Genomic DNA, 19,201 nt, shown 5'->3' on the forward strand with positions numbered 1-19,201 from the left:
CCTGGAGCCTACTTCAGATTCTGTGTCTCCCCCTCTCTCTACCCCTCTCCTGCTCACACTCTGTGTCTCTCCATCCCTCAATAATAAATAAATGTTAAAAAAAATGTAAAGCTCTAGAGACTATTAATGGAATTTAACATTTGCCTATTAACATTTACCTTATGGGCTTAATCAGTACATAGGGTGGATAGACTAAAAATAGAAAATATTAAAATGATTTTTCTTATGTTTTCAGAATTAACTATTAGCTTTGAGCATCAGATAATTCTTGATTCTTCTCTTTTTTTCATACTTTACACTTTTACAATCCATTATCAAATCTGGTTTTCTCTACCCTCAGATTATATCCAGAATCTAACCACTTTCCATCACCTCTAACACTAACATCATGGCCCAAGTTACCATCATACCTCACCTATATTTTTACAGCAGTTTCCTAAATTCCTACTGGCCATAAGACAGTTAGCATCTTCATACTCTGCCTGGTCATAAGACAGTTAGATTATGTCACATATCCTAAGCCTCCAATGACTTTCTCTCACTTAAAATGAAAACCAAAGTCCTTCCAGTGGTCTTTGTGCTGTCCATGATCTGGACCTTTTTTTCTGACCTCATCTCCTAATGATCTTCCCTGTCTACTGTACTTTATCCACACTCTCCTCTTTACTGCTCCTAAAGCACATCAAGCATGCTTCTACCTCAGGACCTTTGCACTTGCTATTCCCTCAGCCCAACACATCCTTCCTTAAGATCGATATTGTTGACTACCATCTTTCCTTCAGTCTCCGTTTACATGTCACCCTACTAGAGAAGGCTTTTCTGGTCACCTGTATAAAATGACAAACCTTCCTCCTCCTACTCCCCCACCCCACTTCCCATCCTCTACTTTTCTTATTTCTACTTTGCCCTTAACATCATCAGATAGAACATATTTAGTTTTTTGTTTATATTGTCTACTTCCTACACATACCTAAGGTCAATTTCAAGAAAGCAAGGATTTTGTGTATTTTATTCTTGCTATATTCTTAATACCTAGTTGAGTGCCTGGAACATGGTAGGTGTTCAATAAATATTTGTCTAACAAACCAGAGAGTAAGATGTGGAGATGTAAGCCTGAATATTAGGAAATAATCACTCAACAGACTTCTGTTATGCTCAACATTGCTATCTGCCCAGGTACAGGCTGTTCTCAGACCCTGAGTATTGCTGGGCCACATGAAAATGTGCAGATCGGTTGCATGTTTGGCCTTCTTCACTCAAACTCTGCAAGGAGACTTTAGTATGATTGCTGGTAATATGTCTATCCTGACATTTGTAGTGGGTATTTGTTGATTGATGATCTACTTTTGTTTATGAGTTTCCAGTAGAGGAGAAGGCAGCACAACTCTGGGTGGTTAGCCAACAAGTGAAACATTTCCTGTGTCATGTTGCTTCATATTTGAAAAGAATAGTGTGAAAACAAAAAAAGTAGTATATATAAGACAGTTTTGATTAAAGAATAACCTTATTTTTAAAATAATAATCTTATGGCTTTTTTAATGCAGTACATTTCTCAATTTTATCTGACAGTTCATCAGATAATTAAAAATGACACATATTGCTAAAAACACCATTGTGGGTTATCATTCATTTATGTTCTTTACCCATGAACCATGGACCAACAAAAACTGTGTTTGAGTTTGGCCTTATTTAGTTTGCTAACCTATAATCAGGAACTAATGAAAAATAAAATCTGAATATGGGTTGCCAGAATGTAGAGAAGCACTGGCCTCTATAATCAACACCTTAATGTTCCTGAAAATGGAGATTGGCAGTATCCCATCATTGGATGTCCCTGAAATATTATGGTAACAGAATTCATAGTGCAATTTCACATCATTTTTCCCAAAACAATTATAGCATTTCTAGTTGTTTTATTTCACACTATTTTTAAACATTTTAATAGGTACTGAATTTTAATTCTAGCTTAAAAGTAAATGCCCACACTTCTAAGAATAGAGAAAAAATACAGTTCCTTTCATGTTGACTTTCCTATTTATTATGACCCATGAACTTGTAGCTTGATTTGTATGTTCTTTTCTTTTTTAAGTTTATTTATTTATTTTGAGGGGGTGGGGGGGCAGAGAGAGAGAATCCCAAGCAGGCTCTGCACTGCCAGTGCATAGCCTGATGCAGGGCTCAAACTCACAAACCATGAGATCATGACTTAAGCCAAAATTGGACACTTAACTGACTGAGCCACCCAGGTGCCCCTATGTGATCTCTTTTTAAGAGGGTTTTGTGGTATATGAAAACTTATCTGATTTTAGAGTGCTCATTTAAGAAATTACTTAAAAGAGTTGTGTGTAGTTTTTTAAGTAAACTTTTTTGAAGTATTACATACTACAGATTATAAGTGTATGGCTTCATGAATTTAAGAGTTGTGATTTTTCTCAACTACATTTCAGACACTAATATCTGGAGCTGTAGTAGAACAACTTGACTTCCTACGAATCAGTGACACAGAAGAGTAAGTCCTTTTGGGTTTTTATTAGAAAAGCAGGAAATTAGAATTAGAAATACAGGAAACCTGAAACTTTTTCTTTTAATTTCTAGGCTTCCAGAATTTAAGAGTTTTGAGGAACTAGAACTTCCCAAACATTCAAAAGTCAAACGACAAAGCAGTACCTCCAGTACTCCTGAACTAGAACAGCAACCAGATGTCGCCATTACCGAATGGAAGAACAAGCCCACCCATGAAATTCTTCAAAAACTGAATGTGAGGAAGATGTATTTCCCACATGGCTCTGAGTGAGGTTGGCAGGCAGGAATTCTCAGGGGCAAGCCATCTTTCTTTTGTCCTCTCAGAGAAGGTAGATAAAAGTGCCTGGGTAGATGGCCTCTCTATATTAGGGGCAGTAATGAGAGAGATTGTTCTCATTGTTAAGACATTAGCATGGATGTCTTAAACATGCTTAAGGAGTAGGGTCAAATTGGGTTGCCTTTGGTATGAAGGTATTGTACGAGCCATTAAAGAAGTTACATCAGGAATAATTCCCTTTGGGATCTCCAGACTTCTCTTTTAGTACACTTCCCTTCTTTTTCCCAACTTAGATCTCCTCTCCTACCCTAGTGTTTAGGTCTTAATGTTTGCTGTAAGTCTCTCAGTCACTGTGGAAAGCAATCCTATGACCACATCCATGTGAATATTATGTTACCAACTTAATTTTTACCTTCCCTAAGATTATTTGCATTTTAAAAGAGGTAGTGCGAGAGTGGAGTATAGTAGTTATTCGAGGAAATGAAATTCTAATGATAGAACTAAAATACTATGACATCTTGTTGGGCTATACCACAAATTTGAGCATGTAGGTTAAATATATATCTTTCCAGACATTATTAGTCCTTGTTATTGATTGACATTATCTATAGATCTCCATTACCATGAGTATGATATGGTAGGCATAAAACACATAGCATAGTGTCATAATACATATAAAGCACTCTATATATGTCGTCTTCTTTTATCCATCTCCTCATAATAGGTTGATAGCAACATGGTCTCTCACTTATGAATAAGCAATGTACAAAAGGGAATGGTTGAATGGCGTGGCCAAATTTCTCAGAGAGTGACAGAATCAAGTATTAATCAAGTATTAGTGCTTGTAGACATTTTCTATCCCTTGCTTATCTTATTTACTGGAAAATTTGATTATTAAATACTACCACATGAGGAAGCCAACTTGTCTACTCTCTGTCTCCAAGACACCTTAGATAAATAGTTGTGTAATGTCATCTGATGCTTGGTAATATATCAGTAACAATTGATCTGGCAGATCTGGCAGATCAGTAACAATTCCATGGCAGATTTCCTCTCTGCATCATGTGGTTACATTTCTGTGGTAAATTTTGTACCCATTTTATTCCAGTTACTCACAGTGATTTGTGTTTTTAGGACTGCAGTTGTCTGGCTAGCCAAGTCATCCTGCTGGGTATACTGCTCAAAAGAGAAGGCCCCAACTTCATCACCAAGGAAGGTAAATATACATGCCTAACAGAAAATTTTTAAATAATGAGATCTCTCTATTCTTGGGTATATATCAAATATACCTTATGAATAGATACTAAAATGTTATGTTATTTTATCCTCCATTAAATGCTTTTTTTTAACCTTTAAATGGAAAATGTTTATTCATACCCCCTAGAGTAGAATAGACTGATGTATGAACTCCTAAATTGCTTTCATGCAGTGATTCTTGATTGTTTCTCTGATTGTCTGAATGGTGTTAGAGCCTCATTCTGCCTGTGACTGTTAACCTTTGATGACTTCTTTCATAGTTGTTTATTGACAGTTTCTATTTCCAGTTTTATTTTCTGTCTGTTTTTAAGAACAATATTGAATCATTAAAGCTATAAAAATTAGCTCCTTCATGGTCTGCAGCAGCCATTTGAAATGGAACATGATATTTAATAGAATTGTGCTCTAAACATTGTTAACAAAAATAAATCATTTCTAATCATGTCCATTCTGCATTAAGGATGTAACCGAATTATCCCTGAAACCCACACTTGTATGTTGAGTCACTCTAAGGGAGTCTTGAATTCTATATCATGATCTGCTTCTGTCATTTTATTATATAGAATAATATAGAATACATTCCAAGATACTCAAAGTTTTTGGCTCATCTGAAAATCCTCTGTTAAAGGGACATGTTGATTTGGTTAGGATTAGAAACTGAGTCAGTGTTCTGAACAGCAATGTAATTAATAAGACTTATAGTTTTGGTAGTAAACAAACATAATTGTGTATTCAGATAAGGTCTACTTAGTTTTTACATTATTGTAGCTAAGAGATAAACTTCTTGAATATTATACATGTCAACTGAATAGTCCTAATTTTCTTAACTGAGTAAAGGCAGAACAACTTTCAACAAATTTCAGACAGAAGACTTCATGTTTTTAATTAGTCTTGAAACTATAAGCAGAATCCCAGTTATATTGAGGACATTGATTGAAATTCATACTTTAACTAAAACAATAGGATTTTTAAAAGGCAAACATTTTATTAGGAACCTAGAATTCAGAATGGCTATTTTAGTAGTGCTTTAAAATAAAACAAAGTTTATATAAAATTGTTTATAATGAAAATGCTGAGAGAATTACTTTTTAAACTATTTTTATAATCAGGAATAATACTCATATTTTGCTTAGATATTTGAAAGATTGAGTTTTTAAATCTATAAAATCTTTTACATTGAAAATCATAAGCATCTACAGAATCTGAATATAATTTTATCCAATTTGTTATAAAGCTATAAAAAATATATTCATGGTAAAATGATAAAGATCTTGTTCTCTATCCTTGTTTTCTTTTCGCTACTCTCTCCTGTCACCATGATTAATTTATTGTTGACAAGCCAGTCTTGAGGCCAGACCACATGTAAATTGCCAAAGAATGAAGTCCAGTGGTGTCTTTTGGACTAGTATATATTGGGAGGATCATGCACATAACAGAGTCTCTATAAAAGTTTTCTGAAACAAATAAATGAAGAATCATATATATTCAGAGTCTATAGTATTTGTGCAATTTGCTGCATTCTGTTTATTTTCTTTAGTAAATTAAAATAACTTATTTTTAATTGTTAAAAATTTAGATTGCATATTAATTAAGAAGACAATAAATTTCAAGAAATAAAGTACTCACCAAAATCATATACTCAAAGTAAATAGTAACAAGTGCTGGGACATTCACACTATATATTTGGGTTACATATTTAAATATGTCAAGTAGTTCAGAATACTAATGGATGTACATGTATTAACTCTAGTGGAATAAAAATGAAATTCAAGAGTAATATTTTTAAGGAGAATAAATGTTATGCATTTAATTAAAGGTTTTTTTTTTTTCAACAAAGACTTTATTATCTAATGTCTAGGAACCGTTTCTGATCACATTGAGAGAGTCTATAGAAGAGCTGGCAGCAAAAAGCTTTGGTTCGTATCAGTGTCCTTGTCATTATGTTTTATTTTTTGTGTTGTCATGTTTAAAGGCATAAAGGTAATAGACCAATCTTAAAGATGGTTATTTATCCAAATTTTTACCCTTTTTTAATTTTAGAGAGAAAAAGAGTGTGAGTGAGGGAGAGGGGCACAGGGAGAGAGAGAGAGAAACCTAAGCAGGCTCCATGCTGAGTGCAGAGCCCAACGTGGGGCTTGATCCCACAACCCTGAGATCATCACCTGAGCCGAAATCAAGAGTCAGACATTCAACTGACTGGGCCACCCAGGCGCCCCAAATTTTTACTTTTAAACTCCAAGGTTATGGCCATGATTCTGTCTACTTTCTAAGGACCTGCCTACATTCCATTGTATCATGGCTCTCCCAAGATATTAAAAATAATGTCTGGGAATAAAGACCTCCATAGGAATAGAAACTAGAGAGCATATTCACTGGAGTGATATGCTAATGAGTCTTTCCTACACCGCACCTGCTCTGTCCCAGCAATGTGCTTTAGGTTCTACTTTGTATTCAGGAAATCTATTCTGTGGTCATAGAAGGCCATGAAAAGAGACCAATGGTTCATTTAATCATAAGCAAAAATAATAGAAGGCTGTTCTCTTACCACTTAAGTTAGAATGAATCCCAGTGATTACAGTTGCTTCATGTAAAATAACTAATATGTTCTGCAAAAGTAGTCTCCCAGGGACTGAAAAAAAAATTAGGTAAGTTGAGATAAAATTGTTTCAATTCACAGTGGGGGTAGGTATGCCTAAATGCATAGCCCTCTGTATTTGGAAGCAATTATAGCCATTTTACTAGAAGAATCTAACATTTTGAAAGTAAGAGTACATGTATTTTTTAAACAACCCATTATTATCTCATTTTGGAAAAAAAAAGATCTCAAGCAATGTGATAAGAAACTCTCATAACCTCAATAAGCCTCAGATTTCTAATCACTAAGGGGATTTGACGAAACAATTTCTTAGCAGTATTTCAACTCTATGATTTATAGTAAATATATTATTCCAACCCAGGAGAAATAAGATAATAATCCTCTCACTAAATCTCAAATTTTCACTGTAAATTCTCAGCACAGTAAGGCATATAAGCCAATAGATGTTTCTTTAAGCCAGTAAGTTTCAAATGTGGTCTATAGTCTTATTTTTTGCTAAGCAGACTTGTTTTTGCTTTATGTTATTATACTTGGATTGTAGATAAAGCATTAACTAGCACATATTTAGAGTGCTGTTATGTTTAAAAGAACAAATGCCTGTAAGTTTATTTACTGTATTTTCCCTTTTATGGCTTTCCACTGACACATCCAGGTTGGCGGTACGCTATGGGGCTGCCTTTACCCAGAAATTTTCTTCCTCTATAGCCCCACACATTACTACTTTTCTGGTACATGGGAAACAGGTAACACACACAGAATGTGGAAAAACTCAAGCTGCTTGAAACGTGTGGGCTTATTTGCATTCTGAGGGTGAAGTATGTCTTTTGGTCTTCAAGTGTGTGGGCGAAAGTGTCTCTAAAAGTAGGAAGTGTTTGTTTCACTAACTTTATCAGTTATTGACTTAATTTTCTACTCATCCATCTATGTTGAGATTAAAGAATATAAATGCTTTTTATAGGACAGCATCCATGGATATCCTGAAATACAGGAAAACAGTTTTAAACCTATATTTTCATTTTATTTTTTTCATCTAGAAGTTCCACATGAATTTTACTTTTGAGGGAAAAAATGTCTTATATATTGCATGTGCCATGCATTAAAAAAATCTGTTCTCTCTACAGTCTGAGACTTTTCCAGAAATGTAAAAATAGCAGTGTGAATTCCGTCCTCCAACATTCTGGCTTTATCAGGAAAAAAATGCTGGTATTTCATTGTGTCACTTCCTAAAATTGAGTACTAAGAGAGTCCCCAATCCAGGGATTTGGTTATCTAGGTACCAAAAGAAACATGATTTAAAGTGGTTATAGAAATAGATGACATTTACCAGTGACATACTTAATAATGAATTTTTTAATGCAAAGTCAGAATACTCACTTAATTCCTCCTCCTACTCCTCATCAAAGGCATGGTTAGGCCCCCTTTTTCTTTTTTTTAAATTGATAATGGCATGAACAGTGCTGGTAACAGAGGTGAGGATGAGGAATCCCTCCCTAATTCTGGATGGTCTGCAGTCTGGGAGACTTCAGCTGTTAGGTCCAGGGTCTTAGGCTCAGTATTTCCTCCAAATTATTATGTGAGGACCTAATTGCACATTTTTCAGTCTCTTCCATCAGGGACCCCATTCATTCATCATCTTTTAGATTTGTCAACCTCTGGCGTGCTCTCTTCTTTGCCCCCAGGTCGGTTGTGCGCTGTGCAGCAAGTCTTTTAAGTAAAGTAGTGGACAGCCTGGCCCCATCCATTACTAATGTTTTAGTGCAGGGAAAACAGGTAAGTATCTGATTTTCAGACTGTCACTTGGTCACAATCACAAGTTTCTGGATAGGACTCTTGCTTTTAAATCTAGCAAGCCTCAGTGTTCTAGGCCTCTCAACCATATTAACAATGGCTCGAGCATTTCTACAGAAGGCTCCTTCCCCAAGCAAAACCTGGTCTTAAAAATGCACAGTTACTAAGTAGACCACTCCTTTTTCCTGCTGTACCTTAGAGCTGTGATTTTGAGTTCCTGTGTTTAGATCAGTGAAGATGCTGACCCAGAAAATGGATTAATTCCTACTGAGGTACTCCAGACAGGTTTAGGATAGGCAGGGCAAAGACAGGTGAATAGTGAAGGGCACATTTTTCCTTCTACTCCACATGAGAGTCTTCTCACCCTTAGAAATGCACTGACTCCCCAGATCCTTAACCTTTTGAGCCACGTCTCCCTGTAGCTCCTCCACTCCCACAAGGGACAGCTCTCAGCAGCTACTTCTCACAGAACCATCGCAGAACCAGCGGCCCTTCTCTCCACTGGGTTCTCAAAACAGGCCTATGACACTTCTCACAATCTGCCCTGGATTCCAGTTCATTTCAATGTGTGTCTCTCTACCCCAGGGTAGGCTGTGAACCCCTGGAAGTCAGGGCCCAGGTCTGGTCCTGTCCCAGCATGGGGTCTGGCTTGGAGTAGGCACTTGATGAATGTGGCTTGAATTGAGCCTGTGCATGTGGAATGTGGCTGCTCATTTCTTGTTTTGTTTTCTATAAGCTCTAATTACCTGGCTGAACCACCATTTGGTTGGAATGAAAACCTGTTTGCTTTTTTTCTCTTCTTTGGGAATGTGTGTGCTTTATTGTGTTTTCCTGACAGTTAACCTAGGGGTATAATAAGCTTTAATAATATGAAATACTTGTAACCTTCTTTAATAGAATCAGCCCATTGCTTACATTTCAGGGCTCTTAATTCATTGAAATTATATCATCTTGACATCCAGCTTGAAATGTTAGAATAGTAAGTTATTTTATCCTGTAGGATTTAATAACAATAACAAAGCAATAATACTAATTAAAACCCTTAAGAAAAAGTTAAATCACTTTCATGTATATTATTATCTCTATTTTCTCCAAATTATTAAGAGGTAGAATTTTCATCCTCATTTGTCAGCTACATAGACCAAGGTACAGGAAGTACCTTATCCAGTGCCCTTCCTCACCACAGTCCTCACCTCCAGCCATAGTCTCATACTGTTGCCCTGGACTGAACCACCTCTGAAAGAAAGTAAATCGGCTTTGGGAAGCTATTTTACCTTGGATTTTAGGTCCCTGTAGTATATTTGAAAATACAATTAATTCTACTGTCTATGAATAGATGAGAGGGTTTTGGAGATCTTTGTCGTCTCCAAATGGCACCTGACACTTGGAGAAGGGTAGGTTAGTCATGTCCATTCTTTGCATTATATAGAGGCGCTTGCAGCTTGTGATCCTGAGACTCTGCTCCCCATATCCCGGAAGCCTTGGAACCTGTCCTGAGGCTGTGGCTGGACCATTGCCCATCAGACCATCACATGTCCCAGGGAAATAGTCACTTAAGAGCTGAGTAAGCCTGGGAGGCTGATAGTTCAGGTGCATGAAGTCCATTCACTGACTGCATCTTACCCCTTTACAAAAAAGAAATGAGAATGGAGCAAAGTTTGCATTCGCTGATTCATGAAATGCTGAAAGTTAATACTGTTTAAACAAAGCACTTTCAGATCACCTCAAGCTCACCGGAATGAAATAGTGGTTTAGTCGTCAATGCTTCCAGAGGCAGTAATGTGCCTTCTATTTGTTTTCTTCTTTACACACTGACATTTTAATAAAAGTAATCGCACTTGGACTAACTGGTTGGTACCACTTGTGATATAATAAACCAGCAGTTCTCAGTTTTCACTCCATCACAGAGTAGGGGCAAAAGACCCCATGTTCTGCTCTCTCCCCTCATCTCTGAAAATACAAGGGCCCTTTGATAAGCTCTTCATTTTCCTGCCTCTTATAATCGTGCACTGTCCATGGAAGAGAGAAGGAGAAGGGTAATGAGGGGGAAGGCAGACTCTTCTGGGAGACAAGATGCCAAGGAGAGAGGAGAGAGAGAAACCCAGTATTCCTCTTGCCAGCTTCAGCAGCACTCTCTGCTTTGAGTATTTGTTGTCATTTCCCTCTGTGCTTTCTCATTTCCTAGGCCTGTGGGCAGCCTCATTTATCTCTCTCCACAGGTGAGAGATACATCAACAAGTATTTTAATACTCGCTAGGTGCCTAACACTATGCCAAGAAAAGTGGGGGCTACACTAGAACCATATGACCTTGCATCTGCCTTTGAAAAGGTTATAGTGGCGTTAAAGAGCAAAAGTTCCACATGAGAAAATATAAAAGAAGTGAAAAATATACTCTCAAATACTAAATTGTATAGACTGTGCAGTAAAGTAAAACTATCCAATGTATTTTGGTTTCTCTGGGGAGTTTCTAGTACTAAAGTCATTCAGAATAATTTGCTCTTAATAGTTATTTATATTCCTTCCCTGCTTTTATCCACTCACCTTCACTCCCCTAACTGGGACCCTTACCTGCCCTCATATTTTAGACCAGACTGTGAGCCATCATGAACTCCAGTGGGAGTCACGCTTTGAAAGCCATTTTAATAAATAGCAGGAACAGTTATTCTACCTAATTCCCTAGCTCGCATAGAGTAATTTCAGCCTGCCAGTCATCCTGAGCCTTGATTTTTTTTTTCTTTTATCTTTTAGTAGCTAGGAAGTTTTTGCAATAAAATTCTGCCACTTATAGGTAACTCTGGGTGCCTTTGGGCATGAAGAAGAGGTTATCTCTAATCCTTTGTCTCCAAGAGTGATTAAGAACATCATCTATTACAAGTGTAATACCCATGATGAGAGGGAGGCAGTCATTCAGCAAGAACTGGTCATCCATATTGGCTGGATCATCTCCAATAACCCTGAGTTATTCAGTGGCATGCTGAAAATACGAATTGGGTGAGTAAAGTGCTTTGTGTTTGCGTAAACAGAATTGTTCAAGGTGTCCTCCAACAGACTTGGCCTACCCCAGGCCTGGTGCGTATCTAGGAAAGCACATCTTTCTCTGAAATAATAGAGGCAACATCTGGTGGTTTGAAGAAATAAATACATGTGAACTGAAAGAATCTTCCTGTTTTTTTAACTCCCATGTTAGACATAACGACGTAACTGTTCTCTGGTAAAATCAAGCTCCAGGGATTTAAACAGCTACATCATGTTTTAAAAAGAAAACAACAACAAAACATAAGCATAATACTTGTAAAACTTTCTATAAATAAAATGGATAAGGCTTAAGAGAAGAATGATTTTCAGTAAAATTGGGTGTGAGGAAGATATACACTCAGGTAAAATTTTTGTTCTTTTAACAATATTCTGCTGCATCCATTTTCTACCAGAATCTAATTTTTAATTATTAAAATCATAAATTTTCTGTTTGGAGGAGAAATTAAAAGTAAGGATCTGACAACCTTGAATCCTCTTAATCAAGAATTTTATGAGGCAGTGTCGTAGGGCCAGTTGACGAGGCTTCAGCATTCAGAATTGAGGGTCCTGGCCACCACTTACCACTTTAGTGACCTGAGATAAATGATGCTGAGCCTCTCTAGCCTCACTTTCATACCAGGCTCATTGTTTTATGTGAGATGAAATGAGAGAATATGTTTTAAAACACTACCACAACCAAATAAAGTATAAATGCTTTTATTTAACATATTTTTATTGTAACATACATGAATATATTGTAATTGTAAGAATCAAACAATACTGCACATATAGAGTAATCTAATATATGGCCAATTGAGGGATGTTCTTTAAGTGTTTAAAAAGAATATATAGTCTGTCAGACACAAATATATGTGAGTGTGTGTGAGTATGAATAAGTGTATAACTTCCTAATTATATAAATGTATTGTTAGTATCTTTACTATTTCTATCCTACTTGATTTTTGGTGAAACATATTAATTTCTCATTTTAGTTATGGATTTATCCCCTCCTTGCATTTTTATCAGTTTTGTTTTGTATATTTTAAAGGGTATTTTTGTTTGTTTGTGGGACTTTATAATTTTAAAAATATATCTTCCCTTGTGCCATTTATTTTCTACTTGAATTCTTTTAAAAATATTTTAATTTCAAACATCTACAAAAGTATAGAGACTAGTAATAAAATCTTATGTGCCCATACTTTCACTCAGTTTCAACAATTTCATCCTATGCCCTACCTATGACCCACCCTACCAACACCCCCTCTAGGTTAAAACAAATCCATCATATCATTCAATCTGTAAATACTTGAGTGTGCATAACAAATTATTTTTTGACTGATATTACTGCCATACCTGCTTTCTTTTTCTGTCATTATTAGCTTAGTATACTGTCTTCTATCTTTTTACCTTTAATGTTCTTTTTTCATTTAGTATAGATATATCTTTTATATTCAGGGTTTATGCTGTATTTATTTCTAATTCAATCTTAGATTATCTTTTCATTTGTGCCTTTCATTTCATTTCATTTGTGCCATTTCTTCTCTATTTTGACTTACTCATTCCTACCTTTTTTGTCTGTTTACTATTACAACTAAGGTTTTAGTTTTGCACATGAGTATGAAGCACTTTATGAGAAATGATTACCTAGTTGTTCCTTCAAAAAATTACATATAAAAAAACTAGTTGCTTATTTGGCAGGATCTGCCTACCTCTTGTTTCAACAATTGTCATTCCAGGAATTTAGACCTGTTTTACAGGACTCTTCATTCCAGCAGTGTTTGAAAGAGTGAAACATTGGGAACAAGCTGCATATCCATCACTAGCAAATTGTTTAAATAAATTGTGATAGCCATGTAGTAAAATGCCGTGCAGCCATTACAAGTAACAAGAGAAAGCCTATACTGACATTTATAAATGTCCAAGATAAATTAAGTGAAACAGTAAGTAAGTTGCAAATGTATTGTTCCATTTTTTAATAAAAGAGAAATAATAATACTGCACATATATGTATATATGGGGAAATATCTGAAAAATGGAAATAAAATTAGTGTCTGTTATATTCTCTAGATTTCTACTTTTAAGTTATATTTTTCAGTTTTATTTCAAGTTTTTTATTTGAGATTATTATTTTTAAACTTTTTGCCTGATTTCAATTATAACATATTTCAGGTGAATTTCCCAATCTTTGGTCCCCTTTCTTTTGATATCAAGAAGTGAGTTTACTCAGCATAGAACTTGACCTTAATTTTTATCTCTTAAAATTGTTCTTTTCAAAGATTTAGAGGTATTCCAAATCAATTATAAAGACTTTGAGTCATACCCTGATTTGTTCGGTGTGTTTGCTCTAGTATTTTTAACTCCAACCTCTTGACTATATATAAGGATACAGAAATGAGTCTTTCATGTATGTTGTCTGTGTGTTGTCGGTAAATGAAAGGAAATGTGATTCTCTGTATCCATACAAGGTATTAAAAGTACTCTATTGTCCCAGACTCAGGCATTGCTCTGAAGCTGAGAAGCAAAGGTTATAACTCTTCCAAAGCACATTCTTTGTAATAAATGTTCTATTCAGGAAAGCCTCTTTAAGTGATAGTCATCCTGGCAGAGGTCTAAACAAAGCCTTGGAGTAAAAGTTAACGGTTTCCCAAGATTTTACTTCCAGTGCTGTGTTTTTCAGCCTTTAGTACTTTTCCTTTACTGCTTATTCAGCATTTTAGGCTAATTTATTTTCTTCCAAAAACCCATTGGAATTTCCTTTCTTGAATTCAAATCTGACCTGAAGCTTCTTTCTCTTCATGGAAATGAAATATGTTTATTCTAAAAATAGTTTTCTTCCTGGTTTTGTTTTTGTTTTTGTTTGTTTTTGGGTTTTTTTGGTATCTGCTACTCTATATGTTTAGTGCCTTCCATGAGAAATAACATACTCTTTTTTCCTTAAACTGTGTCACCCAAAATAAAAATGTCAGGACAGCAGCATGTGACTTAGTATTTAATGATAGCAGAAAACCTCCTAATGAAGATTTGCCATGAAACTTTAATTATTCATTGTCCTGAACCTCATCCTGGAATTAATTATGGCATTATATTTCCATTTTGAGTATTAATAGTGTCCCTGCCTAACTCATTAATGTGTATTTCCCTCTCACGTGGGACACACAGGGTCAGCCCTAAATACTGGTACATTTTCAGTTGGAGAGAAGTCTGTTTTTTCAAAAACGTGTAATTTATTTGAGAAATTTACTTCTGCTGAGGATTTGGACCACATCTTATCTTCCTGTATGTATCAGGTCTAGCTCACAGGTCTAGCTCAATAAAATTTGAGCATTGTTTAATATATAGGTTATAAGCAAATTCAGATAGCAGATTCAGATAGACAGTGATGGGGATTTTAGGAAAAATAAAAGATAGCATATCTCTGTGCTTATTAAATAAAGAAATAAAGGACTCTTTTACTTTTGATAAATACCCTTGATTTGTACAAGTTGTGTCCTTCAGGATATTACCAAGTTAAATAGGGCTTTGTTAAATGAAAATGCAGTCATACATGTAGAAGGTGGAAGGATATAGCACTTTTCACCATCATTTATTAGTTGAGTGGTACAGTTAATCACATCAGAGTATGGTATGAGTTGCTTTATAATGGTACCTCTCTAAACAGCATTCCCAATAAGGATCTAAGGGGATACCCATATAAATAACAAACATGTGGTTAGTGCACTCAGAAGTTCACTGTGATAAACTATTTCCACCTGTTCTTCCAACATAACCACAGAAATTATTTATTGAATGCCTATTATATACTACACAATATGCTAAAATACTCACATATATTATCTGATTAATCCATTCAACAAGTTTGAGGCAGGCACTAGTACCATTTTAAAATCAACAAACCGGGATTCAGAGCTTAGATAACCTGTCTTAGTCAAACCAGTATGTCAAAGTGAGATTTATACCCAGATCTGCCTGACTCCAAAGTTCTTGTTCTTTGATCTTAAGTACTTCGTGTGTGCTTTCACTTATGTATACTGTTGCTGTTTTCTCAGGAAACAGGCGTTGATGTTTTTCTAAAACCTTATGGCCTTTATGGTGTCTTCCACATGACTTCCACTTATGACCCATTTTGTGTTCAAGTATTCATGTAGCAGTTATGATGTACTTTGGCTCCGGATGCTATTTGTCTTTTGTTTATCACTCCTCTAATTTGGCATCAGTACAGTTTAGCATTGTACAATGCGAGGCACACCAAAAAGCCTGAATAGTTAGAAGTTAATATGAGAAATGAGATTTTGCCCCTTTATTCATCATGAGACCAAACAAATGGGGATGATTTGGAATTGATTCTAAATTAGCCCTTTGTACACTGTAAGAAATGCATTAAGATGCAATGAAAATTTAGCAAAGTAACTTGCCCAAGGTCACAAGACCATGAACCAGGAATTGAACCTAGAGTGAATGTCTCCAGTGTTCATGTTTCCCCATCCCCTATTCCAGCTTTCTTGTCTATAAAATAAGGAAGCTATCCCTGCTTTCGCTTCCTCAGTGGATTGTGGGGATTTTGGGTAAGCAATGTGAAAATGTTTTGCAAAGCTTCAACATTATTTCTGTGACATTGAGTAATTTGAGGTCCTCTATCATGTGGCTTTTGGAGAACAGGTGACTCTAGGGATATCTTTATACATGCCATAAATCCCAAGAAGAAGGAACCTCTCACATCCAACACACATTCATACTCTCTCTCTCTCTCTCTCTCTCTCATATCTTCCAGTCCTAGGCTTGCAAAGACCCTCTGATCCCACAAGATACATTCACCCTCAAGGTATCCCTTTCTGCCATGGTTGTTTCTCCTTGAGAACCCAATGCAAATGATCCCCAAGCATTTCACACAGAAACCTTAAGTCAAAATCCCTTTTGGATTCTCTGCTGCCATCTGACATGGTCTCACCCCTCCATCACTTGATCTTCCCTCATGAAATACTTGGCAAACACCTGTGCCCATAGTGCTCTTCTACCACATTGACAGAAAGGTCTTGGAACCTTGTTTCTATTCTAGGGATGTAGACAACATTAGAGCAGCACAGTTATCCTGTCTGTGGAGCTTTGGATAGTGTCCCTCTGAAAGATCTTTTTGTATCTTTTTAATATCTTTTTATTGCATTTTATCCTAATCAGTTTTACTCAGACCTCAGCTCCCTTAAGTGAATGGCTTCCTTGAGTGTTAGTTTACTACCAGCAGCAAACACATGTTTCTTTACAAGAATTTACCTTGAATTAGTTCCTGGAAAGTTTTAGTTTGCTTAATGATGAGCAAATTATTTATTTATAGGGTCCTTGAATGTCAAGTTTCTTATAAATTGTTAAACTTGTTGCTCCTCTAAGTCACCCATTTGTGTATTATCGTGATTGCAGCATGATTTAAAAAAAAAGGGGGGTAGTGTTATAGAAAACATTCTTTGTTTTACTTCCTTAGTTAATTAAAGCATTTCAGACTCATTGACATCAAAATTTTTACTATTGTTTCTCTTATTGATTATGAATAAAGAGATTGATAGTTCAGTTAGCTTTTAACACCATATTCTTCCCAAAATCCCAAAAATACAAACACAGCCTTATATCCTAGGCTGAATGGACATAAGATATAAGGACATTTGTCTTAGTCACAGCACACATACCTGGAACTCCTCAGCCCTATGTATACTTTTATCTCTCTGTTTTAACCTTTCTCTCTGAGGTTTTGGGTTTTTTTTTTTTAATTTATTTATTTACATCACCCACTGCCTCAGTTGCTTTAAACCAGTATTTCTTTTCTCTTTTTTCCAAGGTTAATCCTGCCAGTGCGATTTCTCAACATTACTGCGATAGGCACTCCTGTGAACAAAATTAACCTGCTAACAGGAATGGTATTCTAGTCTGATAATGATTTGATTTGCTGTCTCATTATTGATTTGTGCTCCAGCTTTCATGTTGAAATAGATCAAGTTCCTGACAGGCCCATTACTGTAAAGACCTCCAATCAACTGCTTTCTGCTCTAGGTCTGTCAGTCAGGCTTTAGTGGGAGATAACCCCTGAGGATATATGTTATCAAGCCTTTTTCATCTCTGCTTTTCATACTGCCAGGACATCCTCTGTAAGTAATTATGATTTAGGCATGTCTTGTCTTCTGATGCCCACAACTGAGTTTGTAGATCATACATGTGGTGCTTAGAGAAGGCCGTTGATGTCATAGGTACTAGACTGTAACATTGCTTGTGCAGTAAAGGAAAGAGGAGGTAATTAGAGCTCTGAGTTCGTTAGCATGGCTTGATACTCATTCAATGGTCTTTGTTTTTGACATTTGATATGAGGTGAGGAAGTGAGATGATGGAGCTCCCCTACCTCTATTCTGATTATTTCAGGGGTAGAGTGAGTGAGTCATTGTTCTCCAGCTTCTATAGGAAGCTCAGTTTGCCTTATGAAATCATCACTCTCTCTGTATTAATATGAATCAAGCAGAAAAGTCCCTTCCTGCAATTTTCCCATCTCCTCTTATATGGCTTAGTAAATGCTTGCAGAGAGTTATTCATTCACTTGTTTAACAGCAAACTTGGCAAACACTGAGTATCTTCAAATAGGCTTAAAATGATTATTTTTAAAATTGTTTCTGGCTATGAATTAGTTATATTCTTTATGGCATGTTTTCAAAAAATGTCAGCTGTCCTGGTTTACCAATGATGTCAGATTTCCATATACTTCATTGTATATTTCACTCCTTGATTGGGGCATGTTGGAAAGAAAAATACAAACACATATACAATATGCTTACTAACCTCACAACAAGAGAGTTTTTAGAAGGATAAGGTTATCCCTAGGACTATATAGGAATACTATTCCACCTTTTCATAGTTTTCCAGCAGCGCTGAAGAATTCATTATTCTCAAATCAAACCTTGATACATATGAAGGTTGATCTGGTCAGTCGTGTGTATCTGCCACTTTCTCATTTGCTTATTGGCAAGTAAGGCATGTCCCTTGTTCTTTAGACAGACTGAATTTATACGGATGTGGTCCAAGGACAACCTTCATTTTTTTGAACTTCCACATTTGCTTGCTTGCTTGCTTGCTTTCCCCATCTTGCGTTAAGTGCTTTTACATTGGAATTGTCACATCAGATTTGATGACTTTGTTAGTGGGAATGAGGGTAAGAAGTGAGACATTCTCATGCAAAGGAATTGATGCCCTTTTGTATTAGTAGTTCTAAAAATGGATTAAATGTTTTTGAATTTTTGCACTGTGTTACTCACTTGGTAATTTACTTTCTCTGTCTCTGACTGCTGTATAGTAGTTTATGTCTAAGACTTTTGCTATGTTTTAGTCCTTTGAATAATTCCAAGCTAAAAAGATTAGTTTGGACAATATTTTTGAATGAATAAATGTATTTTAATAATCTGACAGATAAATTATATTCATTTGTGCTGGAATGAATGAAAGACGGTCACTTTGTTTCTTTGGTGACTGTTGAGTGCAATGTTTTCTATAATTTGGCTCACAGAACTGGTGAGATTTTGTAAACAGAAGGAAGAAGCCTGAGGGAAATTTGTATATCTCCAACTATCTTTGTTTCTGGTACTAAATATTTTAAAAGGTAAATGTGATAAGTAATGTTCAGTTTTAATAACCCAAGTTTTGGAGGATTTTAGAATGATAGCATTTAAAAATTAAGTTACTTATTTTAGAAGACGACACCTCCTTTTTTTGGTTTCATTTT

General features: G+C 35.8%; 1 protein-coding gene across 5 annotated transcripts in view; it reads left to right on the top strand.

The window, feature by feature from the left end:
* The window catches only part of PHKB (phosphorylase kinase regulatory subunit beta), a 258,770-nt gene that overhangs the window by 224,852 nt on the left and 14,717 nt on the right, over positions 1–19,201 (top strand). For 4 of the 5 annotated variants that reach the window (XM_019456029.2, XM_019456030.2, XM_019456027.2 and 1 more), the window contains 6 exons: positions 2,448–2,509; positions 2,596–2,758; positions 3,935–4,016; positions 5,916–5,973; positions 8,333–8,423; positions 11,231–11,433. In XM_019456029.2, coding sequence (XP_019311574.2) covers positions 2,448–2,509; positions 2,596–2,758; positions 3,935–4,016; positions 5,916–5,973; positions 8,333–8,423; positions 11,231–11,433 — 659 coding nt within the window. Of the gene's footprint in view, positions 1–2,447; positions 2,510–2,595; positions 2,759–3,934; positions 4,017–5,915; positions 5,974–7,305; positions 7,397–8,332; positions 8,424–11,230; positions 11,434–19,201 lie in introns of all 5 variants that reach the window. The other variant, XM_019456028.2, reaches the window with a different exon arrangement.

This window comes from Panthera pardus, unplaced genomic scaffold (assembly GCF_024362965.1).
Source record: "Panthera pardus isolate Hobbes unplaced genomic scaffold, ASM2436296v1 HiC_scaffold_18, whole genome shotgun sequence".
NCBI lineage: Eukaryota > Metazoa > Chordata > Mammalia > Carnivora > Felidae > Panthera > Panthera pardus.